Source organism: Emydura macquarii, unplaced genomic scaffold (assembly GCF_026122565.2).
Source record: "Emydura macquarii macquarii isolate MOO-44397 ecotype Brisbane River unplaced genomic scaffold, CSIRO-AGI_Emac_v2 contig_2199, whole genome shotgun sequence".
NCBI lineage: Eukaryota > Metazoa > Chordata > Testudines > Chelidae > Emydura > Emydura macquarii.
In genome coordinates this window covers 3006779-3026598 of record NW_027132336.1, presented here as the reverse complement: position 1 = coordinate 3026598, position 19820 = coordinate 3006779, and the positions used below count along the sequence as shown (strand labels likewise).

General features: G+C 41.3%; 1 protein-coding gene across 7 annotated transcripts in view; it reads left to right on the top strand.

Annotated features, from left to right (window-relative positions):
* Positions 1–7967, top strand: part of SH3BP2 (SH3 domain binding protein 2) — a 59113-nt gene extending 51146 nt beyond the window's left edge. For all 7 annotated transcript variants that reach the window (XM_067558923.1, XM_067558921.1, XM_067558919.1 and 4 more), the window contains 6 exons: positions 192–822; positions 2513–2621; positions 3098–3153; positions 4471–4552; positions 4844–4903; positions 5441–7967. In XM_067558923.1, the coding sequence (XP_067415024.1) occupies positions 192–822; positions 2513–2621; positions 3098–3153; positions 4471–4552; positions 4844–4903; positions 5441–5578 (1076 nt within the window). In that variant the 3' untranslated portion in view covers positions 5579–7967. The remainder of the gene's footprint in view (positions 1–191; positions 823–2512; positions 2622–3097; positions 3154–4470; positions 4553–4843; positions 4904–5440) is intronic.
* Positions 7968–19820: the final 11853 nt, after the last annotated feature.

The window sequence follows — 19820 nt, the reverse complement described above, 5'->3', positions numbered from 1 at the left end:
GAGTGCAGGATTTGGTCCTTAATAAGGTCCAGAATTGTGTTTCAAAGTTGTGTCTATCTGGCACTGAGATCATGACGATAATTATCCTAAAATACCCTAGATCAAGTAGAAACTTAACCCAAAAAAAAAGATAATCTTATTTTCAATTTTTAAATGTAATTCCTCATGTTCTGTGTGGTTTTCTTACACAGATAACATGATCCTCCCACCAGCATACCCGCCTCCTCCAGTTCCTAACACCAGAAAAGTTGCCTATGCAGAGACAAGAGCACACTCCTTCGCAGGCCAGTCCGTTGGGCCTCTGCTTCCTCCACCACCTCCCAAAAGAAGCTTACCTGACATAAAATCAGAGGATCTCTTAAATACAAGGGGAGAATCCCAGTTTCATTACAATCTAAAAATACAGCCATCAAGCCGTAGAGTAAGTGATCTACCACCGCCTGTGCCCCCTATGCCTTATCTCAAAAAGCCTGTCTTTGTCAAAGAGAGCTGCTCGTCGTCAGCAGAGGTTCCACCTCTAGCCCACATTTTAACTGCCGCTGAAGGATGTGAGAAGCTAAAACAATTGAACCTTTCCCCACGGGCCCCCGCCCTACCTCCATTACCAGGCAACAAACCCAGGCTATCAGAACTAATGGAGAAGCCAGTGGAGGCCAGAGTGCCAAAAGAACTCAGCAGATCTGGGCTGTTTATTCCACAAGTGCCAGTGGAGACCAGAAAACCAAAAGAACGTGGCAAGCCTGGACTATTCATGCCACAAGTGCTGCCTAAACCGCCTGTGCCTATAGTCAAATCTAGACCAGAGAAATCTTTACAGTTACAGTAAGTATGAAAACAGAATCCAGTAGCATGATCAAACTTTGTGTAGCATATTTACCAAATTATATCTCTGATACTTAGTTCATCAGGTCCAAGTCAGCAATTATTTCTCTTTCCCTCCACCCCAAAGCATTGCAATGAAGTTACTGCTGTCACTTTTTTGTCATGTTCATCAGTGACTGTAAATAAACCAATTCTTAGTTTTACTGTTTTATGCTAACTTGGTATGATACTTGTCAAGGGGATATAGAACTGATGCAGTTTGGTTGATTGTAAATCATAATACCTGTAAGCATAATCGAGGATGACATGAAGAAGGCTGCTGAGGTGTTCAATGCCTATTTTTGCTTCAGTCTTCTGTAAAACGGTTAATGGTGACCAGATACTCAACACAATCAACATTAAGAACAAGAAAAATCAAATACATAACCACAAAATGGGAATAACTGGCTAGGTAGTAGTACTACTGAAAAGGACCTGGGGGTTATAGTGATTACAAATACTATATAAATCAACTATGTGATGCAGTTGCAAAAAAGGCTAATATAATTCTGGGGTGTTTTAACAGGAGTATCATATGTAAGACATAGGAGGTAAATGTCCCGCTCTACTCAGCACTGATGAGGCCTCAGCTGGAATACTGGGTCCAGTTCTGGGTGCCATACTTGAGAAAATATGTGGACATATTGGAGAGAGTCCAGAGGAAAGCAACAAAAATGATAAAAAGGTTTAAAAACTTGACCTATGAGAAAAAGTTTTAAAAAAACACAGCAAGTTTAGTCTGGAGAAAAGAAGACTGGAGTAGGGGGCTAATAAATCTTCAAATATGTTAAGGGCTGTTATAAACAGGACAGTGATCAGTTGTTCTCCATATCCACTGAAGTTAGGACCAGAAGTAATGGGCTTAATTTCCAGTAAGGGAGATTTAGGTTAGAGACTAGGAAAAGCTTTCTAACTATAAACGTAGTTAAGCTCTTAAATAGGCTTCCAAGGGAGGTTTGGAATCTGCCATCTTTGTAAATTTTTAAGAACAGATTGGACCATCACGTCAGGAGTGGTCTAGGTTTACATGGTCCTGCCTCAGCACAGGGGGTGGCATTTGATGACTTCTCAAGGTCCCTTCCAGCCCTACATTTCTATGATTCTGTGTTTAACAATTGCTACACTAAGGAATCTGTCTGGAAGTTTTGTGATATTCCCCTACTGTCTTCAGAATATGTCTGATGTTTCTTATGAGGCATTATATAGTCATTGATTATGTCTGTTACCCTAACTGCCCAGCATTTGAAAACCTTGCAACAAACTCTGGTTGTTGGATATATTTCAGGAATAAATGTTAGACAACCTAAAGTAAAGCATAAAAGAACAAAAGTGTCTTGTCTGTGTGGGGTTATGCTGAAAAGATACAATAGTGCTTTTAGACTGTAGCTGATAAAATAGCCCTCATATCAAGATTTCAACATTAACTGAAAAAATAGCTTTAGGCTCTTAAAGCACATGCTACTACATGCAGACTCTTACAGAGAAGGAAATGCATGAATCAATGTTTTGAAGTGCTCAGCAGTTTTGAAGAGAATAATAAAAACTGTTAAAAGACAAATAAGCAACTAATTGAAACTCACATCTCGTTCTGCTTTAATGCTCTTAATGCTTTTTTTGCAGAAACGTTCTTCAGTTTTGTTCTTTCTTCCAGGAGATCACCACCAGATGGGCAGAGCTTCCGAAGCTTCTCATTTGAGAAACCAGCATTACCTTCAAAGCCAAACAAGTCTGATGAAGATTCTGATGAAGATTATGAAAAAGTAAGATCAGATGGCACATTCCTAAAGAAAACACTTTTAAATGTTGAGGGTTTGTAAATTTTGGGCTTGAGTTAGGTCTGTAAGGCAGGGATAGGTGAAATTAGTAACAACACTTCACTTAAACATACTGCTCTGCTGCACTGGCCCGCTTTATGAGAGAGCTGGTAACAGATTTTGATTCTAATGTCAGATATGCAGGACTGTATTAGCGCCTTCAAAGGAGCACAAACTAGGAAATAGTAATGTAACAAAATCAAGAGCCTATGGATGTAATTTAATTATATAGTAAATATTTTGTATAATAGAAGTTACCTGTAAAGTTTTGGTCTGAGCTTAGAGAATCCTGGATAGCTGCAATATGTCAAAAGACACTTTGCTCTGTTGCAATCATTCCAATCTTTTTTTAAAATGTTGACCACATAATTTCTGTTTACCTTTCTTTACACATTTTGGTTTATTAACAAATGTCTTAACAGGTCGAGCTGCCTAATTCAATATTTGTCGATACTTATGAATCCACTGAAGTAGAAAGGTAAACTTAATTTTTTTTCTTTTTTTGAAAGAGGAGTTGCTTATAAATAAAATGATCTGCAGTCTAGAAAGCCATATTGTGAGAGAGATTAGTACATCAACCTGAGATTTCTACTGAAAACATGAAGTAATTTATCATTAGTTTGTATATACAAATGCCTTTAGAGTGGCCTTTAGGAAAGCTAATTAAGTATTAAACTATTGACCATCAAGTAACAATGCATAGCATTTATACCAGAATTGGGCTTTATATCAGAAGTACCCTGCTGGGATAGTGAGTGAGATAGAGGGCTGGTGTAGAGTTCTGTAGACCTTTTAACGTCTAGGTCACTGGTTCAAATGCAGCCCAGATTGGTAGTGACCAAAGTCATTACAATGTGATGGTCATTTCATGACCTATATGAAGTGAGTTGGATGATCTTAGTTCAGTTTGCAATGGACAAGTATCCTCAACAATTGCCAGCATAATATTGTTGGCAGTCCTCAGCAAAGAGGTCAATGATAGCAAGTGTATGGAGACTGAGTTGTCCCCTCATGCGCTAAAGGTGGTCCCTCCAAGTAAAAGCTGGAGAATATTGGGGGACAGCATGAGAAAACTGCATTGCTATTGCCTGCTCTACTATTATGTATTTATGATACCATCCAGTATATGCTACTCATTTTGGAATTGCTCAGGAAGATAATCCAAGAATACTCTAAGAAGCTGATGATCTAAGAGTGACAGAGAAGTAGATAGATTAGGAGAAGAGGAACAATAGGCAATTTGACTTGCATATTATTTGATTCACTGTTCTGTGGATAGAGACCTTCATGTTCCAGTTCTATCAGTCAGCACTTTTCATGAGCACAGAATCCAGTTTAAAAAAAAAAGTCTAAAGTGTTGTGCAAATAGTAATCATCTGAGATCTTCACACCATCCATTTTAAGTGGGGAAATATAGATTGGGAAACTGAGGCAGAGAGTGTCAGTGATGTTCTGAAGGCCACGCAGCAAGTTGGGGAAAGAGTAGAGATTAGAAATCAAGAGTTCCTGTTTTCCAGCCCCATGAACAATCCACTAAGACATCCCTCCAGACTACCTGCTTAAGAATCCTAATGAGACTTACTAGAATGATGAGGTTCTATTAAACGTCTATTACTATTGGTTTGTGAAACTGCCTTACCCGCCTTTAACCAATTCTTAGGCTAATCATTACAATCACTGAAATTAAGATTTACATTAACAATGTTGAGATGTAGACATATCCATTCTATCCCAAATCTGTTAAGTTTGTTAGTATTTTCTGAATGTGATATTTACAGTTTCCATATTATTTTAGGATGTTCAAAGATATCAGCCCAAGAGGACATCCACAAAATGGATTATACTGTATTAGGAATTCATCTACCAAGCCGGGAAAGGTAACTCGCAATAGGGAAACCTGTGCTATAAGTTAATTAAATGAAACTCCCATTTAATTGTTACTGGCAAACTAAGGATATTATAGCTTATTTTCAGTAATGTATTTAGCAATTTAGATACGCCCTTTTTTAAAAAGGGAAGTAAGTCTGGAGCAATAGCTGTATGTACTTCCATAATGCTCAATGCTTAGCTATTTAAAAGAAATAAAACTGAGAGTTTTCTCTTCATAAACTGGTTAGGAAGTCTTTTTTATGCATGCAGAATGAAGTGTTGCATTTTTCTTTTTCAAGGTATTAGTTGTATGGGATGGATCTTCTGAGAAAGTAAGAAACTACAGAATCTTTGAAAAGGTTGGTATGAATGTTGTATATTAAGAGGGTCTCTATGGCAGTGTTTCTCAACCTTTTTGATACCAGGGACTGGCTTCCTATACTGTGCCTGGGAGATCTCAGGGACCGCTTGTTGAGAAATACTGCTCTATGGTATTTACACCTGCTCTAGATGCATCATACAGTATCATTCTAAGCCTTCCCACTATCTAAACGCATGCACGCCCGATTAGCCTAAGCTGCAAAAATCAGATCTGGATTTAGTGCTTGAGTGCTCAGATATGGGCCTTCCATTTAATGCATTATGGAGCTAGAGAGCCAGCTGTAATGTTCAGATTCAAATCTGATCTTCAGCAAAACTCTGGGGTGTTTGGATCCCCAGGTTTGTCTTAGGCTTATCATTTATGTCACATGGACTAGTCACATACATAATACTTTACAAAGTCGTGGTCTCTTTGAAAGGACTTCATAGTTCCATGGATGCAGGCTTTTGACCATTGGGATGTGGGGTTTTTTAGGTGCCATTGATTACAGATGCGTTTTCTACCCCTATAACAGGATTCAAAGTTTTATTTGGACTCAGACACTGTGTTTTGCAACATTGGAAGTTTGGTTGAGTACTACGGCACCCATGTCTTACCCAGCCATGACAGCCTGATTCTCAGAAGTCCTTATGGTTACTGTGGACCAAGGTGACACGGCCTGCAAAATTCACTGACTGTAAGATCAACACGCTGTGGAAAAATGGACACTTAGAAGGATGATCGTTCTTTTCCCGCCAAATTAAATAGGAATTCCCATGCCACTGGGTTTGATTCCCTGAACTTTGCACACAGAGACTTTCTGCCATTTGTTATCTCACTGCATACAGACTTGCATTTAAATATATTTTTGATAAACCCTTCCAAACAAGTCTGCTGGATTTCAGACCCTCATTATAGCTCTTTCTGTGAAAAAGGGCTGATCTGGTTCTGCTGTGAAAGGTATTTACAAGACACATGCCTTTTGTAGAACTGGTGCTGCTACTTTCCTAATCATGTGGATGGGAAGTTGGAGGAATGACCTGGCCAAAGAGGCGTTGTAAACAAAACAATTAGGAAAGAAGAACTTTTGAAAGAAAAGCATTGTCCACTTGTGACAGGAAATACTAATTTTCTGACTTTGGTATTGCACCTTGAGTCAGTACTGGTGCTTGACTGAGATTTTGTAATAGTTTATAATTAATCTGTAAATAACAAGGATGCTTATGGCAATAACTTGGTTCAATGTAGATACAGGAAATCAGAGAAGTGGGCCTTTTAAGCCATGCCTTACAGAAGGCCCAGCTCTAACTACTGCAACAGTATGCTCAGTTATGATGGTGGGTATGGAATTCTACATATTGCTTACCAATAACTTCTTTGGACAATTGTGGACCAGCATTGAGTTTGCTCCAACGGAAACCCCCTTCACTAGTTCTTAACTGGAAAAATAGGTGCCATGAAACAACTTTTCATGTATGTATGAGAATTAAAAAGGAGGGTATAGGCGGAAGTAGAGAATAATCTGGAGATTAACCCAGTTTGAAATTCAGTTTGATTCCCATATCAAAGGCAATGGGAAGGATCGTAAATAATACATAAAATTCCTATTAAATCACTTAGATGAAATTAACATATCAAATTATATATAGGTAAAGTTTACTGGTCCCATTATACCTTGTGTAAATCACAAATTATTCTTTTTGTTGGTTTTAACGTGGCTATTCAGTTTGAAGTCCATGTATAAAATAAAATACTGTATTATAAATTATCCCAAACCTACTGTACTCACTTGTCAACTAAGATCAAACTGCAGCATTAACAAACCTATTAATGGTAAGTGCACGTAACTCTTGTTGACACGTATTTATGTAGGAAAATTCTAAAGCCAAGTTGTTTATAGGAATAGCATCATTTCTGCATAACTGACTTTTCTAGTGTATGTTGTTTAACAAGGAGAGCGAGGAAAAAAAACCCCATTTTAATGTCCTGTGTTTCTTAATTTTTGTATCTCAACAGTACTGTAATAGTGGTAATCTTGTGATGAGTTCAAACTCTGTGAAAGGAAAATAGAACTGAACCAAGTTGATATGATAAGGTTTCTGAATCCAGATTGGTGAATAATCTCTCCTGCTGTTGGCTTCTATATCTTTCTGCACACCAGGTTTCATTTCTGACATTGTTTGTATTTAAGTTATTTCATGCATTTAGCAAAGGTGTTACATGGTAAGATTTTTTTATTTATAAAAATACTAAAAAGGGATCCGCATTAAATATTACCTGTGATTGAATTCTCTTTTAGAAAAGAGAGATGTGATCTTAGCATTGGTCTTGGAGCCAGAATTTTTGGGTTTGGATCCCATCTTTTGACACAGTGTATAGTTTTAGGCAAGTCACTTAATCTTTGTGCCCACCTTAAAGGAATGTTGTATGAACTAAGGCTTACATGGTGCTTCGAAAATGTAAAGTGCTATTCAAGTGTTTGATATTAGCTTTTAATAAGTTAATATTTGTTATGTTTTAAGTGGGGATCCTCTGGGTTTCTCTGCTTCTCCCCTAATATGAAGAGCTGAGTGTGAAACTCACTCAATCAAGTGTTTGCAAAAAATAATTAGAACCGCTTCTGTTCTATGTGGAGAGAACTAGCCAGAGGAGAGAGGATTGCTTAGAGGACACCCACAAAATGTTTGTTACTTTAGACCTCCACTTTTTAAAAACAGATTTTAATCAAGTGAATTCTGCCCTGTCTGGAAACAACTGACTAGATCATACCAGACCATTCATACTTACAATATACTGTCTCGCAAGGAGCAGTTGGTTCAGATATTGAATTATACTAACATTTTGTTTTATTTCCTCATACAACTAATATTATTCATCTCAAATGCCTTAAGCTGCAAAAGTACTTGCATAACCCAGTATAGTAAAACTACATAACACTGTCTCTGTATAATATGTGAAATTTGCACACATGTAAATATTCATTTTCTATGAATTGTTGATTTCCTTGTGATATAAACTTATGAATGTATACGTTTCTGAGGTAAATAAATTTTTAAGGTGAATTCATACCAACTGTGTAATTTCACTGACCTATAATACACACAAAAAAGGAAACTTTTTTCTCCTTGTGTTGTGCTATATTTAAGAAGCATTTTATTCGTCTATTTTGATTTTCAACACAATTGAGAAGTAGTGTTGTGTATGGGAAGATCTTTCCAAAAATCATCATTTCAGCAAATTGTGCATCAAGAACAGATCTGTCGGATATGGTCTAGGCATGAGTGGGCCTAGGCACTTTGTAGGCCAGGATGGAAAACATTTTCAGTGACATCCCTCCCCCCCTTTCCCTTCCTTCCTTCCTTTCTCTCTCTCCCCTCCCTCCCCCCCCCCCCCCCGCCCAGGAAAGGAGAACAGAAACAGAAAAAAAGTGACACCGCCATGGAAGTTGGTGTCCTAGAAGCAGCCTTGTGTCTAAGTATATTTAATCCTGCCTCAGCATGGAAGGATGGACTAGATGACCTCTTGAGGTCCCTTCCATCCCTACATTTCTATGATTCTATGATCATGAAACTACATCCTATTGTGAGATGCATCAATAAATAAATATTAAGAAAAAAATCACTAAACACAGGGACCTTACTATAATTGAAAATCTGCCCAGCAGAGTGTAGTGGAACTGTGACTGGATACAAAGGTTTCCCTGGAGAGAGTCCAATAGCATATCCTAGAACAGGGCCCCTAGGAGGAGACCCCCAACAGCCTAGAGGGTTGGAGGTTTGTTTAAGATTGACTCCCCAGCCGAGAGCGTATGTCACTAAAGTAAGGTCAGTTCTGAAGAGCTCTGTGTATGCTTGAAAGCTTATCTCATCAACAGAACTTGGTCCAATAAGATACTACCTCACCCAGCTTGTCCCTCTAATATCCTGGGACCAACACAGATACAACAACACAGCACACAATCACTGAAGTAAGGCACTCCTGTGCAGCAAAGACCTTGTCTACATTTTATCACTCAATTTGTCCTTCTCTCAGTTGTATTACACCAACGGACATGTCACTGATTGTGCTGGTCACTGCTAATACCCTAACTCATTAAGTTTGTTTTCTTGCATCCAGAAGTGAACACTGAAATGCTAATTTCACTTAAGGACACAAAATGCTGAGTGATGCCTATAGCAGAGAGACATGAAGAACATCTGGTGAATGGGCATGTGTGAGTCAAACAACGAATGCAGTCTCCCCAAGAAGCCTTCCACTGGGTTTGTGGGGGGTTGCAGTGGACCTGCCTACTTACCAGCGCCCAACAACTGCTATCCCTTTAAGATTTCAGAAGGACAGAGAAGGCCAACCAACCAGTCTTTTACCTCCCATCTTGTAGTTTGGTCAACCACTAGATATAATCCTTTCAAGAACTAAGGTAGAAGGAGAAGAGTCCCTCACCGTTGGTCTTCTATGCCTCTTTATATTCCTGCTGTTATTGAGCTTCTAGTTGATTCCTTCCCCACCTATCTGAGTGTGGGGTACATACATCCCATCACAAGCTTTTTATATCTTTTTAATTCCCCCAATAAAGCACTTTTAAAAGGCCTTACTAAGCAAAGCCTACAAAACAGAAGTTTGTAGTCCAAGCCAATTGGGAAATATATGACAAAACATATTAGGAAATTTTTCAAAAATCCAACAACAGGGAAATCTTTTGAACACCACAACTTAACTCTTTTTCTGATTTCTTCCAAGAAAATTCCAACCTGGGATAAGGTATTGCATGTAATGTTCCACAGCGATTGATTTTTCAGGGGAAGTTTTTTCAGGGTGGCTTTGAAAGTGAGGCTTGTAATGGAAAGCTAACTTCAGCCATAACTATGGAGTGCCCATCACTAATATATAATTATAAAATGTTTTCTGTCTAGGGGTGGTAAAGGTAGGAAAAAGAATGTGTTCTATTTTATTTATACTGCCTTAGCACCTGACAGCCCCAGCACAGTGGGGTCCTGGTCCATGCCTAGGTGCTCTACAAACAGAACAAAACGATGCTCCTTGCTTCAAAGAGCTTATAATAAGACAGAAGACAACAGATAGAGACAGATGGGATCACAAACTGAGACAATACTGGTCAGCATGATTAAGCAGATGGTGAGCTAAACCCACTGCCATTTTGGCCTTTTAATCTGAGAATATTCACTTCTTCGAGTGCTTACTCATGTCAATTCTAAATGTGCACACATCACGTGCACAGTCACTGGAAAGTTTTTTTCCCCTAGTATTAACTGTAAGGTCAGCTCTGGAGCCCTCTGGAGTCATGACTCTTCCTTCATGTCTCTGCCAACCCCCCCATCTCTTCAGTTCCTTCTTACTGCCTATGAGGGTCAGCTGGAATCTGTTTTCTTGCTCAGCAAGTGTCCCCTTTGCAATGGTTACCTGTAAATAGTTAAGTGGACTGTTAAGTGTTTGTTTTGAGTTAGATTAGAGGATTTGTGGCAAATAGATCCCCTTAAGGAATCATCCTTTCCCCTTTCTGAGGGAACTAGGTTTGTTTAGTCTGCAAAAGAGAAGAATGAGGGGGGATTTGATAGCAGCCTTTAACTACCTGAAAGCGGATTCCAGGGAGGATGGAGCTAGGCTGTTCTCAGTGATTAGTAAATGACAGAACGAGGAGCAATGATCTCAAGTTGCAGTGGCGGATGTCTAGTTGGATATTAGGAAAAATGTTTTCACTAGGAGGGTGGTGAAGCACTGGAATGGGTTACCTGGGGAGGTGGTGGAAGCCCCATCCTTAGAGGTTAATGTGTGGCTTGACAAAGCCCTGCATGGGATGATTTAGTTGGGGTTGGTCCTGCTTTGAGCAGGGGGTTGGACTAGATGACCTCCTGAGGTCCCTTCCAACCCTAATATTCTATGATTCTTTCTTCCCAGGGCTGGGGCATGCCTTGGTCCCCGGGGTTTAAACAAGCAGGGCTTGCAAGAAGCCCATGCCCAGGAATGATCCACACACTACCTGCCCCAAGTGCCTTGGAGAGACTCACCAGAGGGACAACTGCAAGATTTGGAGAGACTTTGGTCCCAGAACTCAAAAGGAGAGGAGCCAGAGATTAAAGTTTATCCTCATGGAGGTGGCTCTCTGTCCATCTCTGAGTTCGTCGGAACTGGTGCCCAGCATGTCAACCTTGGTTTGAAATGCACCAGTGTCCGTTCAGATTCGGTGCCAAGGAAGGACTCTGGTTCAAGAGACCCTTGGCACCGCCATGGGTCGCCAGCACCAAGGCACACCTCACAAGCACGGCACCACTCTCATCCCCGTTCTGAGGAAGAAACAGAAGAAAACAGATGGGACGCTCACCAATGCCCAAACCATCAGGTCAAAATAACACAAGTGGCATGTGACTTGTGCTGGGCCACTAAAGCCCTTCTGCTGCCATGGTGGTAGGTGAAAATAATAGTTATGTGTATGTACCCTTCATTGATTGTAAATAGAATAAATAATAAGGAAAACTCCATCTTGGATGGCGAATCCATTTTGAATTGGCCTCAGGCAGGATGCTGACACTTGGCAGGCTGCCAGCAGGCGAAGTCTGCCCAGTGACAGCGAAAGGCGGGAAAACCTAAGGATTGGTGCCATATGCAAAGGCCGAGTAAGGTGGGAAAATCCCAGCAGTTGATTGGCTAAGATCGGCCCCTGGGAAGTTATTTAAGGCAGTGAGTGCCGGAGCAAGGGGCTGCCCATCTGAGGGGTAGCGTGGCTGTGTTTTGCGCAGCTACAGATCGAGGACGAGAAGCAGACGGGTCTAGGATGAGAAGCAGATGAAACAGATTTACCTGGGGAGATCCGGTTCCAGCGAAGGAGATTGTGACCAGCACTCCCTGGGAGGGAGAGAAAAGAAACTGTAAATACTATCACAGACTGAGGGAGCCAAGGGGTTGTGTTCTAAGGCAGTGGGCCTGGGGTTCACTCTCCCATCCTGTCTCGACACCAGTGTTTATCCAATTAGTGTTATAAAGTGGTGATCGTGTTTTTGACACGACCCAAAATAAAAGCTGTTTTGTTGCACCTTATTGGTTATCAGTCTCAGTCAACTCACCCAGTGACAGATCTGGTAATCAGGTAAACGAATTAGGGAAACAACGTTTTGAAGCATACAATGGTGCCATTGACTCCAGCCCCTGAGAGGATTGCGTCAAGTCTGGTACCTACGAACTCCCCCAAGAGCAGTCTCAGACCCATTCTGGACTTGTGAAACCTCAACAGATTCATGAAGAAGTTATGGTTCCACATGGTCGTCTTGGCATCAATTATTGTCTCCCTGGATTTGGTGGATTGGTATACTACTCTCGACTTGAAGGATGCATACTTCCACATGTCAATTATCTCAAGGCACAGAAGGTTCCTCCACTTCGTAGTCAGCAGGTCTCACTATCCATTCACAGTACTTCCGTTCAGCCTCTCAGCAGCTCCCAGCGCATGACAGTTGTGGCTGCGTTCTTCAGAAAATGGAAGATATGGGTCTATCAGTACCTGGACAATTGGCTAATCAAAGGCTGCTCCAGGAAGCAGATGGAAGCGGACATAAAATCAGAAACTCACCCTTCACCAAATTAGGCCTCTTGATCAATGTGCAGAAGTCAACCCTGACTTCTACCATAGGACAGAATTTATAGGGGCAGTCAATCAGGCCAGGGCATACCTCCTGGATTCACGATTCAGGGTCATATGCTTCATCATAGGAGAATAGAAACAGCACTGTATTACAATGGCCAGAAACTGTTGGGCCCCCCTAGCTGCATGGACTTATATAATCCAACGTGCCAGACTGGATCTCAGGCCCCAGTCTACCACCTATCCTGGAATTGCATCAAAAGAGTAGTCTCAATCCCTCCATCCGTGTTGGAAACTCTCCATGGTTAGCTAGACCCCCAATTACTCTGTGCAAGAGTCCCCTTCACTTCTCCGTTTCCCACCTTGAACTTGGTCACCGATGCTTCGGAGACAGACTGGGGGGGCTCACCTAGGACACCTCAAGACTCAAGGGCTTTGGTCTCGGGAAGATTTACCCATATAAACAGACAGTGTGGAGCTCGCTCCTCCCGCCTGTGCTAGGAAGCCCTTGGCCTGTGGCAGTTTTGCATAGCTGATGTGAATCATCTGGAAGGGTTTTACCTGCCAGGGTCTCAGAATATGCTGGCAGACTATCTCAGCAGGTCAATATCCAGCCACGAGTGGTCCCTCCTTCCAGATGTGGTGAACGACATTTTCTGCACGTGGTGGACTCCCCACATCGACTATTCATGATGAAATCCAACAAGAAATGCACTCAGTTCTGCTCGTTCCAAAACCTCAGTCCAAGGTCCATCGCGGACTCATTACTCATCCCATGGACGGGGCGCCAGTTCTATGTGTTCCCTCCAATAACCCTGTTTCATAAGGTTCTTCTGAAAGTCAGGAAAGAGGATCCATGATAATCTTGGTAGACCGTCTGGGCCGCACCAGCACTGATATGCCAAGCTTCTCAATCTCTCGATGGAGAGCCTTCCTCTAATACCAGACCTGATCACTCAGGATCACAGCCGCCTTCGACACCCAAACATAAAATTCCCCACTTCATGGCATGGAAGCTTCATGGCTAACCCCCTAGGAGATGGAATGTTCAGAGCATAGGTCAGAGAGACACTCCTAGGTAGTAGGAAACCCTCCACTACGGCTATCTACTTGGCTAAATGGAAGATGGCAAATGTACTGGCTCCAGCACCGACAGTCCTCCACAAGGGCCCAGGCATCTTCAATAGCATTCCTAGCTCAAGTCCCAATTCAGGACATCTGTAGGGTTGTCCAGCCACACCTCTGTGGCACATTCTGCCATTACCTATCAAGCCAGAGATGATGCAGCAGTTGGTAGGAAAGTGCTGCAATCTATAATCTTTTGAACTCCGACCCCTCCTCCTACGGGGTTGCTTGGGAATCACCTACTTGGAATTGATATGAGCAAGCATTCAAAGAAGAAAAGACGGTTACTAATCTTCTGTAACTGTTGTTCTTCAAGATGTGTTATTCATGTCCATGATCCACCTACCTCTCTGTCGGAGTCTGCTGGCAAGAAGAAACGGAAGAGGCAGGAGGTCGGCATAGCCCTATATAGTGCGCCCTGAAGGTGCAACTCCAGGGGGCTCCAGTTGGCTGACCTTATGGATACCAGTAGGGGAAAAACCTTCTGGAGACTGTGCATGCGGTGCCCACGCACCTACTTGGAATAGACATGAGCAACACATCTCAAAGTACAACAATTACAGAAGATTAATAACCACCTTTTCTAGTCTCAAATACTATGGGGAAGAACCTATAAACAAAGGGACATTAATAATCTAAAATATTTGCAGTTAGCCTTACTTGCTTTCTGTCCTTCGATTATGAAGGTCCTTGTACATTGTTTCTTTGTTACAGACATCTCTCTGACGTACCATACCCTTGATGTTTGTAGCTGGAGAGCTACAAAACAGTGTGATAACATCTATGGTCTCTGCTGCTTCATGCTTTATGAAGATTTTGTTGTCAAAGTTAACTTCATGCTTTCTTCAGATTTCTTGAGCCCCTGTGGCAGTTATTTTTAATTTAGTGACATCTGCTGGTCAAGCAGTAGAATAGCACCCTGCAGGGTATGTTCCACCTCTCAATACATTCAACAAAATTGGGTGACTCGGAAAACAATCTTTGTTATATGAACTTGTGAAAACCTTTTACAGAAGTTAGGTCTTAAAGTTCAACTCTCAATATCAAGTGAAAATTTGATGGGATGCAACACTACAATAACTGGCTTTGGGTCTTAAGACATCGTGTGGCCAAATCCTGTTCACATTTCTCATATAAGTAGTTCCATAGATGTCAGTAGTATTCTTCACCTGACTAAGACAGGATTTGGCTGAGGGAAAGACTGAGACATCTATCCTGTGACATTCCTTATATTATATTACTCTAGGAAAAACACTTTCCTGTTATATTATTTGCACAATGTTGGGCATCTGGCCTCTGGAAAAATCAATATTAATTCTATCCCAAAGCCTTACAGAATTACTGCTGATTGTTGTGAAAATGAAATATTTTTGGCTGGAAAAATGTTTCACCCCATATCAAACATGTGATTTCTCAAAAGGGTATATAGTCCCTTAAATGTTGAAAATTTCCTTTAAAATTTGATGAGGCATTTTTTGTTTCAGCGATAGAAACATTTGGGGATGCCATACTATTTATATAGCTCATTAAATATATAACAACTTGTAATTTTTCCATCTGAAAAATATTTTACAAACCTTAGCTTTACCACACCTCTGTACCCCCATTTTTACAGCTGGGTAAACTGAAACACAGAGGTTCAATGAGCTGAAGAGATACAGGAAGTCTGCGGCAGAGTCAGGACAGAACTCTGATCTCCTAACTCCCAATCTATGCGTCAAACACAGGACTATCCATTACAACCGTCATATATATAATCCAGTTACAGCATTAAATGCCTGTTTATTAAGGGAGGTGGCCATGCAACCAGGTCATGACACAGCCCTTTCCCTGAGGGGCCTATAATCTAGAAACTGCAAACAGTCATTTCCATGTCTATCCTTATCTCTCTCAGTCTCACTGAAGCCAATGGATTTTTCATGGAAACAGGATATTTGCTGTAGTAACTGTTTGCAGGATTAGGCCCTGGGTTAGATGCAACATGTTTTGAAGAAGGGGAGATGAAATTGAGCAAAGCAAAAAGAACAAGTAAAAAAAAATAAGATTAGGAGGCTGCTTGTTTTCAGAAAGTCATATTGCTGTTCCTTTTTAATTTGTCATTTAATTTGTAATTTTTAAATGGCTAGTTAACTCTTTCAGCTCTTGGTTATAGCTGGTCTTCCTGCCTTTCACCATCCACCCCACACTAACTACTCTCTAAAAAACCCTTACCATGACCAGCTTTTCTTGGTGTCAGCTTGGGCCCTCTTATGTACTGAATCTGTTACCCACTTAGACCCCAATCCTGCAAGCTGTTCTGCATGGATGAACTCCTACCCCCACACAGAACTCCATTAAAGTGAATTGGCCTCCACATGGGTGCAGAGAGGGAGAGAACAGCTTGCAAGATTGAGGCCTAATATACTGAATTACAGAAAACATGACAAAAGAGAGAAAGATGGGACAGGTGGCCTCACAAATTGTGTGAGTGTGGTGCCCCAACCATCTCTTGTGATTTGTACTTTACTTCTATCCCACTTCCGTTCACCTTTCCAATGGCTGCCAGACACAGAGGGTATATCTACACTGCAGCTGGAAGCGCCCTTCCCAGCATGGATAGACATACACTAGCTCAGCTCAAACTAGCACACTAAAAATAGCAGTGTGGCTGTGGTGGCACAAGCGGCTGCTTGGACTAGCCATCTAAGTATGAACCCACCTGACCCCCAGATACAAACTGTGGTGGTTAGTCCAAGCCATGACCTCTGCCCCAGCAGCCATGCTGCTATTTTTTTTAGCATGCTAGCTCAAGTAGAGCCAGTGCATTTGTCTACTGGTGCTGGGAAGCATGCTCCCCGCTGCAGGGTAGATGCATTCAGACAGTGATCACTTAAGAACGCTTTGAAAATAGGACCTAGGTATTCTTGAAAAAATTACTTGCTGTTTATTGCCATCAATACCAGGCTTTTCCTGATGTTTTGCAAATTGTACCCATTTGGCTTGTAATCTCTTTTGGTCATTTTTCAGCCCCATCCTCATTGCTTTCTTTAATTCTTCATTGATCTATTTTTGAATATGGATGTTTCTTACATTAGTTTCTCTTCAACTCTGATTTGACTAAGAAGAGTCAAAAACCTTTGCTACTGGCACTGTTCCTTCTTCATCCTTTAGAATTAAAGAAAGGTGTCCTTAGAGAAAGGGTAAGAATCCCATATCAATGAGTTTATGGCTATGTTTACACTGACGGCAGCAAAATCGCCGCCACCAGATCAATTTTTCAGGATCGATGAACGGTCAGTGAGACCCGCTCAATCGACCAGGAAGTTGAATGAGTAAGTCCACCCCCTCAAGTAGCGTAGCACTGAGCCGACGGGAACACTGTTCCCGTCAGCTCAGCGCAATGTAAGCAGCGCACAGAAGCAGTCGACGTGAGTTACGCAAACTACTCTGCGTAGTTTGCGTAACTCCCGTCGACTGCCGCCGAATTTCCAGGTAAGTGTAAACCAGCCCTATTAAACATATCAAGTAACACCATAGCTACCATACAGGTCATTCATTTATATAACTCCACGCAAACTCTGTTAGATACAGGATGTTTACAGGATTTTAAAAGTTGAGATGAGACCCACTTACAAATTCAAAGGCTTGCTTTCACTTCAGAAAGGATTTTTGAAAAAAGTCAGAGTATTGTGACATTTTACAAAGAGAAAATTTGTCACTTGCTTTGGACCTTTTCTAGACTATTGATCACCAATAAAATCACCCCCCACAGAAACCTGTTCTTCTTGCAATTATTAACCAGCTTGATCTACTACTGTAGATTTACACTTAGACTCATTACAGTGTTTAACAACTAATTTATGTATTTATTTATTTACTTTTACTGTGAAGCACAAAGTCAGTATTTTTCAGGGTTAAATAGATTATATGAAAATCTGGCAACATCTAACATCACTCTGACCCTTTTTTCCTACCTGCTGTTTCAGTTCTTTTTAATGTATTTTTCAGATCAAATAAACTCCAGATGTGCATGTGTTTAACAGTGGAGTGACATAATGCAAAGTCTAGAGACTGGCTTCAGTTAGGTGAGTAAAGCAGAACAGTTTTTCTGCATCTTATTAAGTTTCACAGAGAAGTATTTCATGTATGAAATATTTGTTGGAATATTTTTTAAATCAGCAGAAAATTTCCCCTTCTCCCTACATCACTAAAAATTTCACTAAAAAACTCCTTCCTATGAAAAGTCAAAATGCACGTGGATCAAAGGTAAGGCTTATAATAGAACTCTTGGCACAACGTTAACTATACTATAACATGCCTATACAAACGTTGCAATTCTATAAATAAAATGTCATTAAGTTACAATTAAGGCTGCTCTGTGGAATTCAAAAGATGATGTTCTATTACACTCATCATGTACCAGGAAAAAAATCAAATAATTAAAATGTATGGTAGTCTCAATGAAAAATTACCTTAAAACATTCTGATACCAACCCTGGCTCTCAAATCATGCACACCTCCATTCTTACCAGAAAACAGAAAGGGAAGAGTGCTGTTATTTCAGTGAAATGCACAGAGCTTGCATCTAGATCCATATGCTCATTTTCCTATGGAAATTTTACTTTTATTATTTTTTTCCTCTTTGAGCCTTGTACAGCTGGATTCCTGCAGTCAAGTCTTTCAGCAGTATTACCTGCAATGTGGGTTTTCTCTTTTCACGCTTCCTTGCTGTAGATCCACAGGCTTGGAGCGTCCCCTTCAGGCCCCATGGAAAAGCTAGCAAAGAGTTAATGGCGGAGGGATCGTTAAAGGCCAGAGGAGCCAGAGACCATCCCCAGAAGAGCTATCTCAATGGCCTGGATCAGATAAAAGTCACAAGCCACAATATGGAACCAAGTCTCACCCACAAATCCCCAACCTAGAGTCTGATGGCCCGATGTGGAGAGTCTAGGATTCCTGTTCAGTGTGCAAAACACCCAATTCTCTATGACATAAGGGACCTGTTATGGGGTATACTGGCCCTTTAAGACTGGAGGGGGCCAGAAGTCCCCCATTCAGGGATATTGGAATAAACAAAGGCCCTGGAAATGGTCTTGTAACAAGAAGAGACAATTGGTCCCAGAGAATTAGTAACTGGATGGGAAAAGGGGATACTGTCCCTTTAAGGGCCTGGGACCAGGAAAGGCAGGGGCTCCCTTCTCTCCTAGCCAATCAGAGGATGCTTTCTGAAGGACGGCAGTATATATGTTCCCTTCGCCTTCAGAACAGGGAGTGTGCTGACAGGGAGAAGGAGGCCAGAGCTTCAGCTTCTATTAGGAAGGACAGAATTGGTGGCTCTGTGAAGAACAATATGAGATAGCGTAAGAACTCCATGTGTGGTAGAAGAACTGGATGTGAGTATGAACTTTTGTGCTGCTGTGGTGGACTTTATTTTGGGGGAAATTGAGGACTATTTTGAACTGCTCTAGGCTGTTAACCCAGTGCCAGGCAATGGTTGGGAGGAGCTCCTAAGGGGCTCCAAAGAGGGGAAACACAGCCAGGGTACTGCACAGGCACCTCTGGCTACAAGAGGGGGCTCAGTAAACAGCAACTCTCCTATGGGACCATTGTGGCATTTAGTTCATTTTTGGAAAAAGGGGGGGGGGGGGGGGAAATAACTGCAGAGTCCCAAAAGACATTTTTTTGGTTGAAAGAAGAATTAAGTGATTTTTATGCAGATCATTTCCAGAACATTGCTACACTTTGTAGTTCAAATACAGAGTACTACTGCTACTTTCTGAGGACCTCAAAGTGCTTTACAAATATCAATTATTTAAACCACACCAAAGACACAGGTGGTGGGAATTATCATCCCCATTTTACAGGTGGGGAAACTGAGGCCTGAAGCGGTCAAGTGACTCAACAAAGGGAGTTAGACCACAGCCAAGAAAAAAAAAGTCAGGTGCCCTAACCTCAGTTCTGTGCTTTAATCCCAGTACTATGCTTCCCACAACTAGATTGTAAATTGTTTATGTATTGTACGTCTCCTGCGCTCTTCTGAGCAGGTATTGGAAAAAGCAGTCCCTGCCCTAAAGAATTTACAATCTACAGTTTACAAGTGAGGGTGGCAAAAAGTAGGGAGGAGGGACTGAGGAGAACAATGGTGTGACCCAGTGACCTCTTGGGGCCAATTGGCAGAGAGTATAGGAGGTGCATAGGATTTTACAGGGATTCCTTGGAT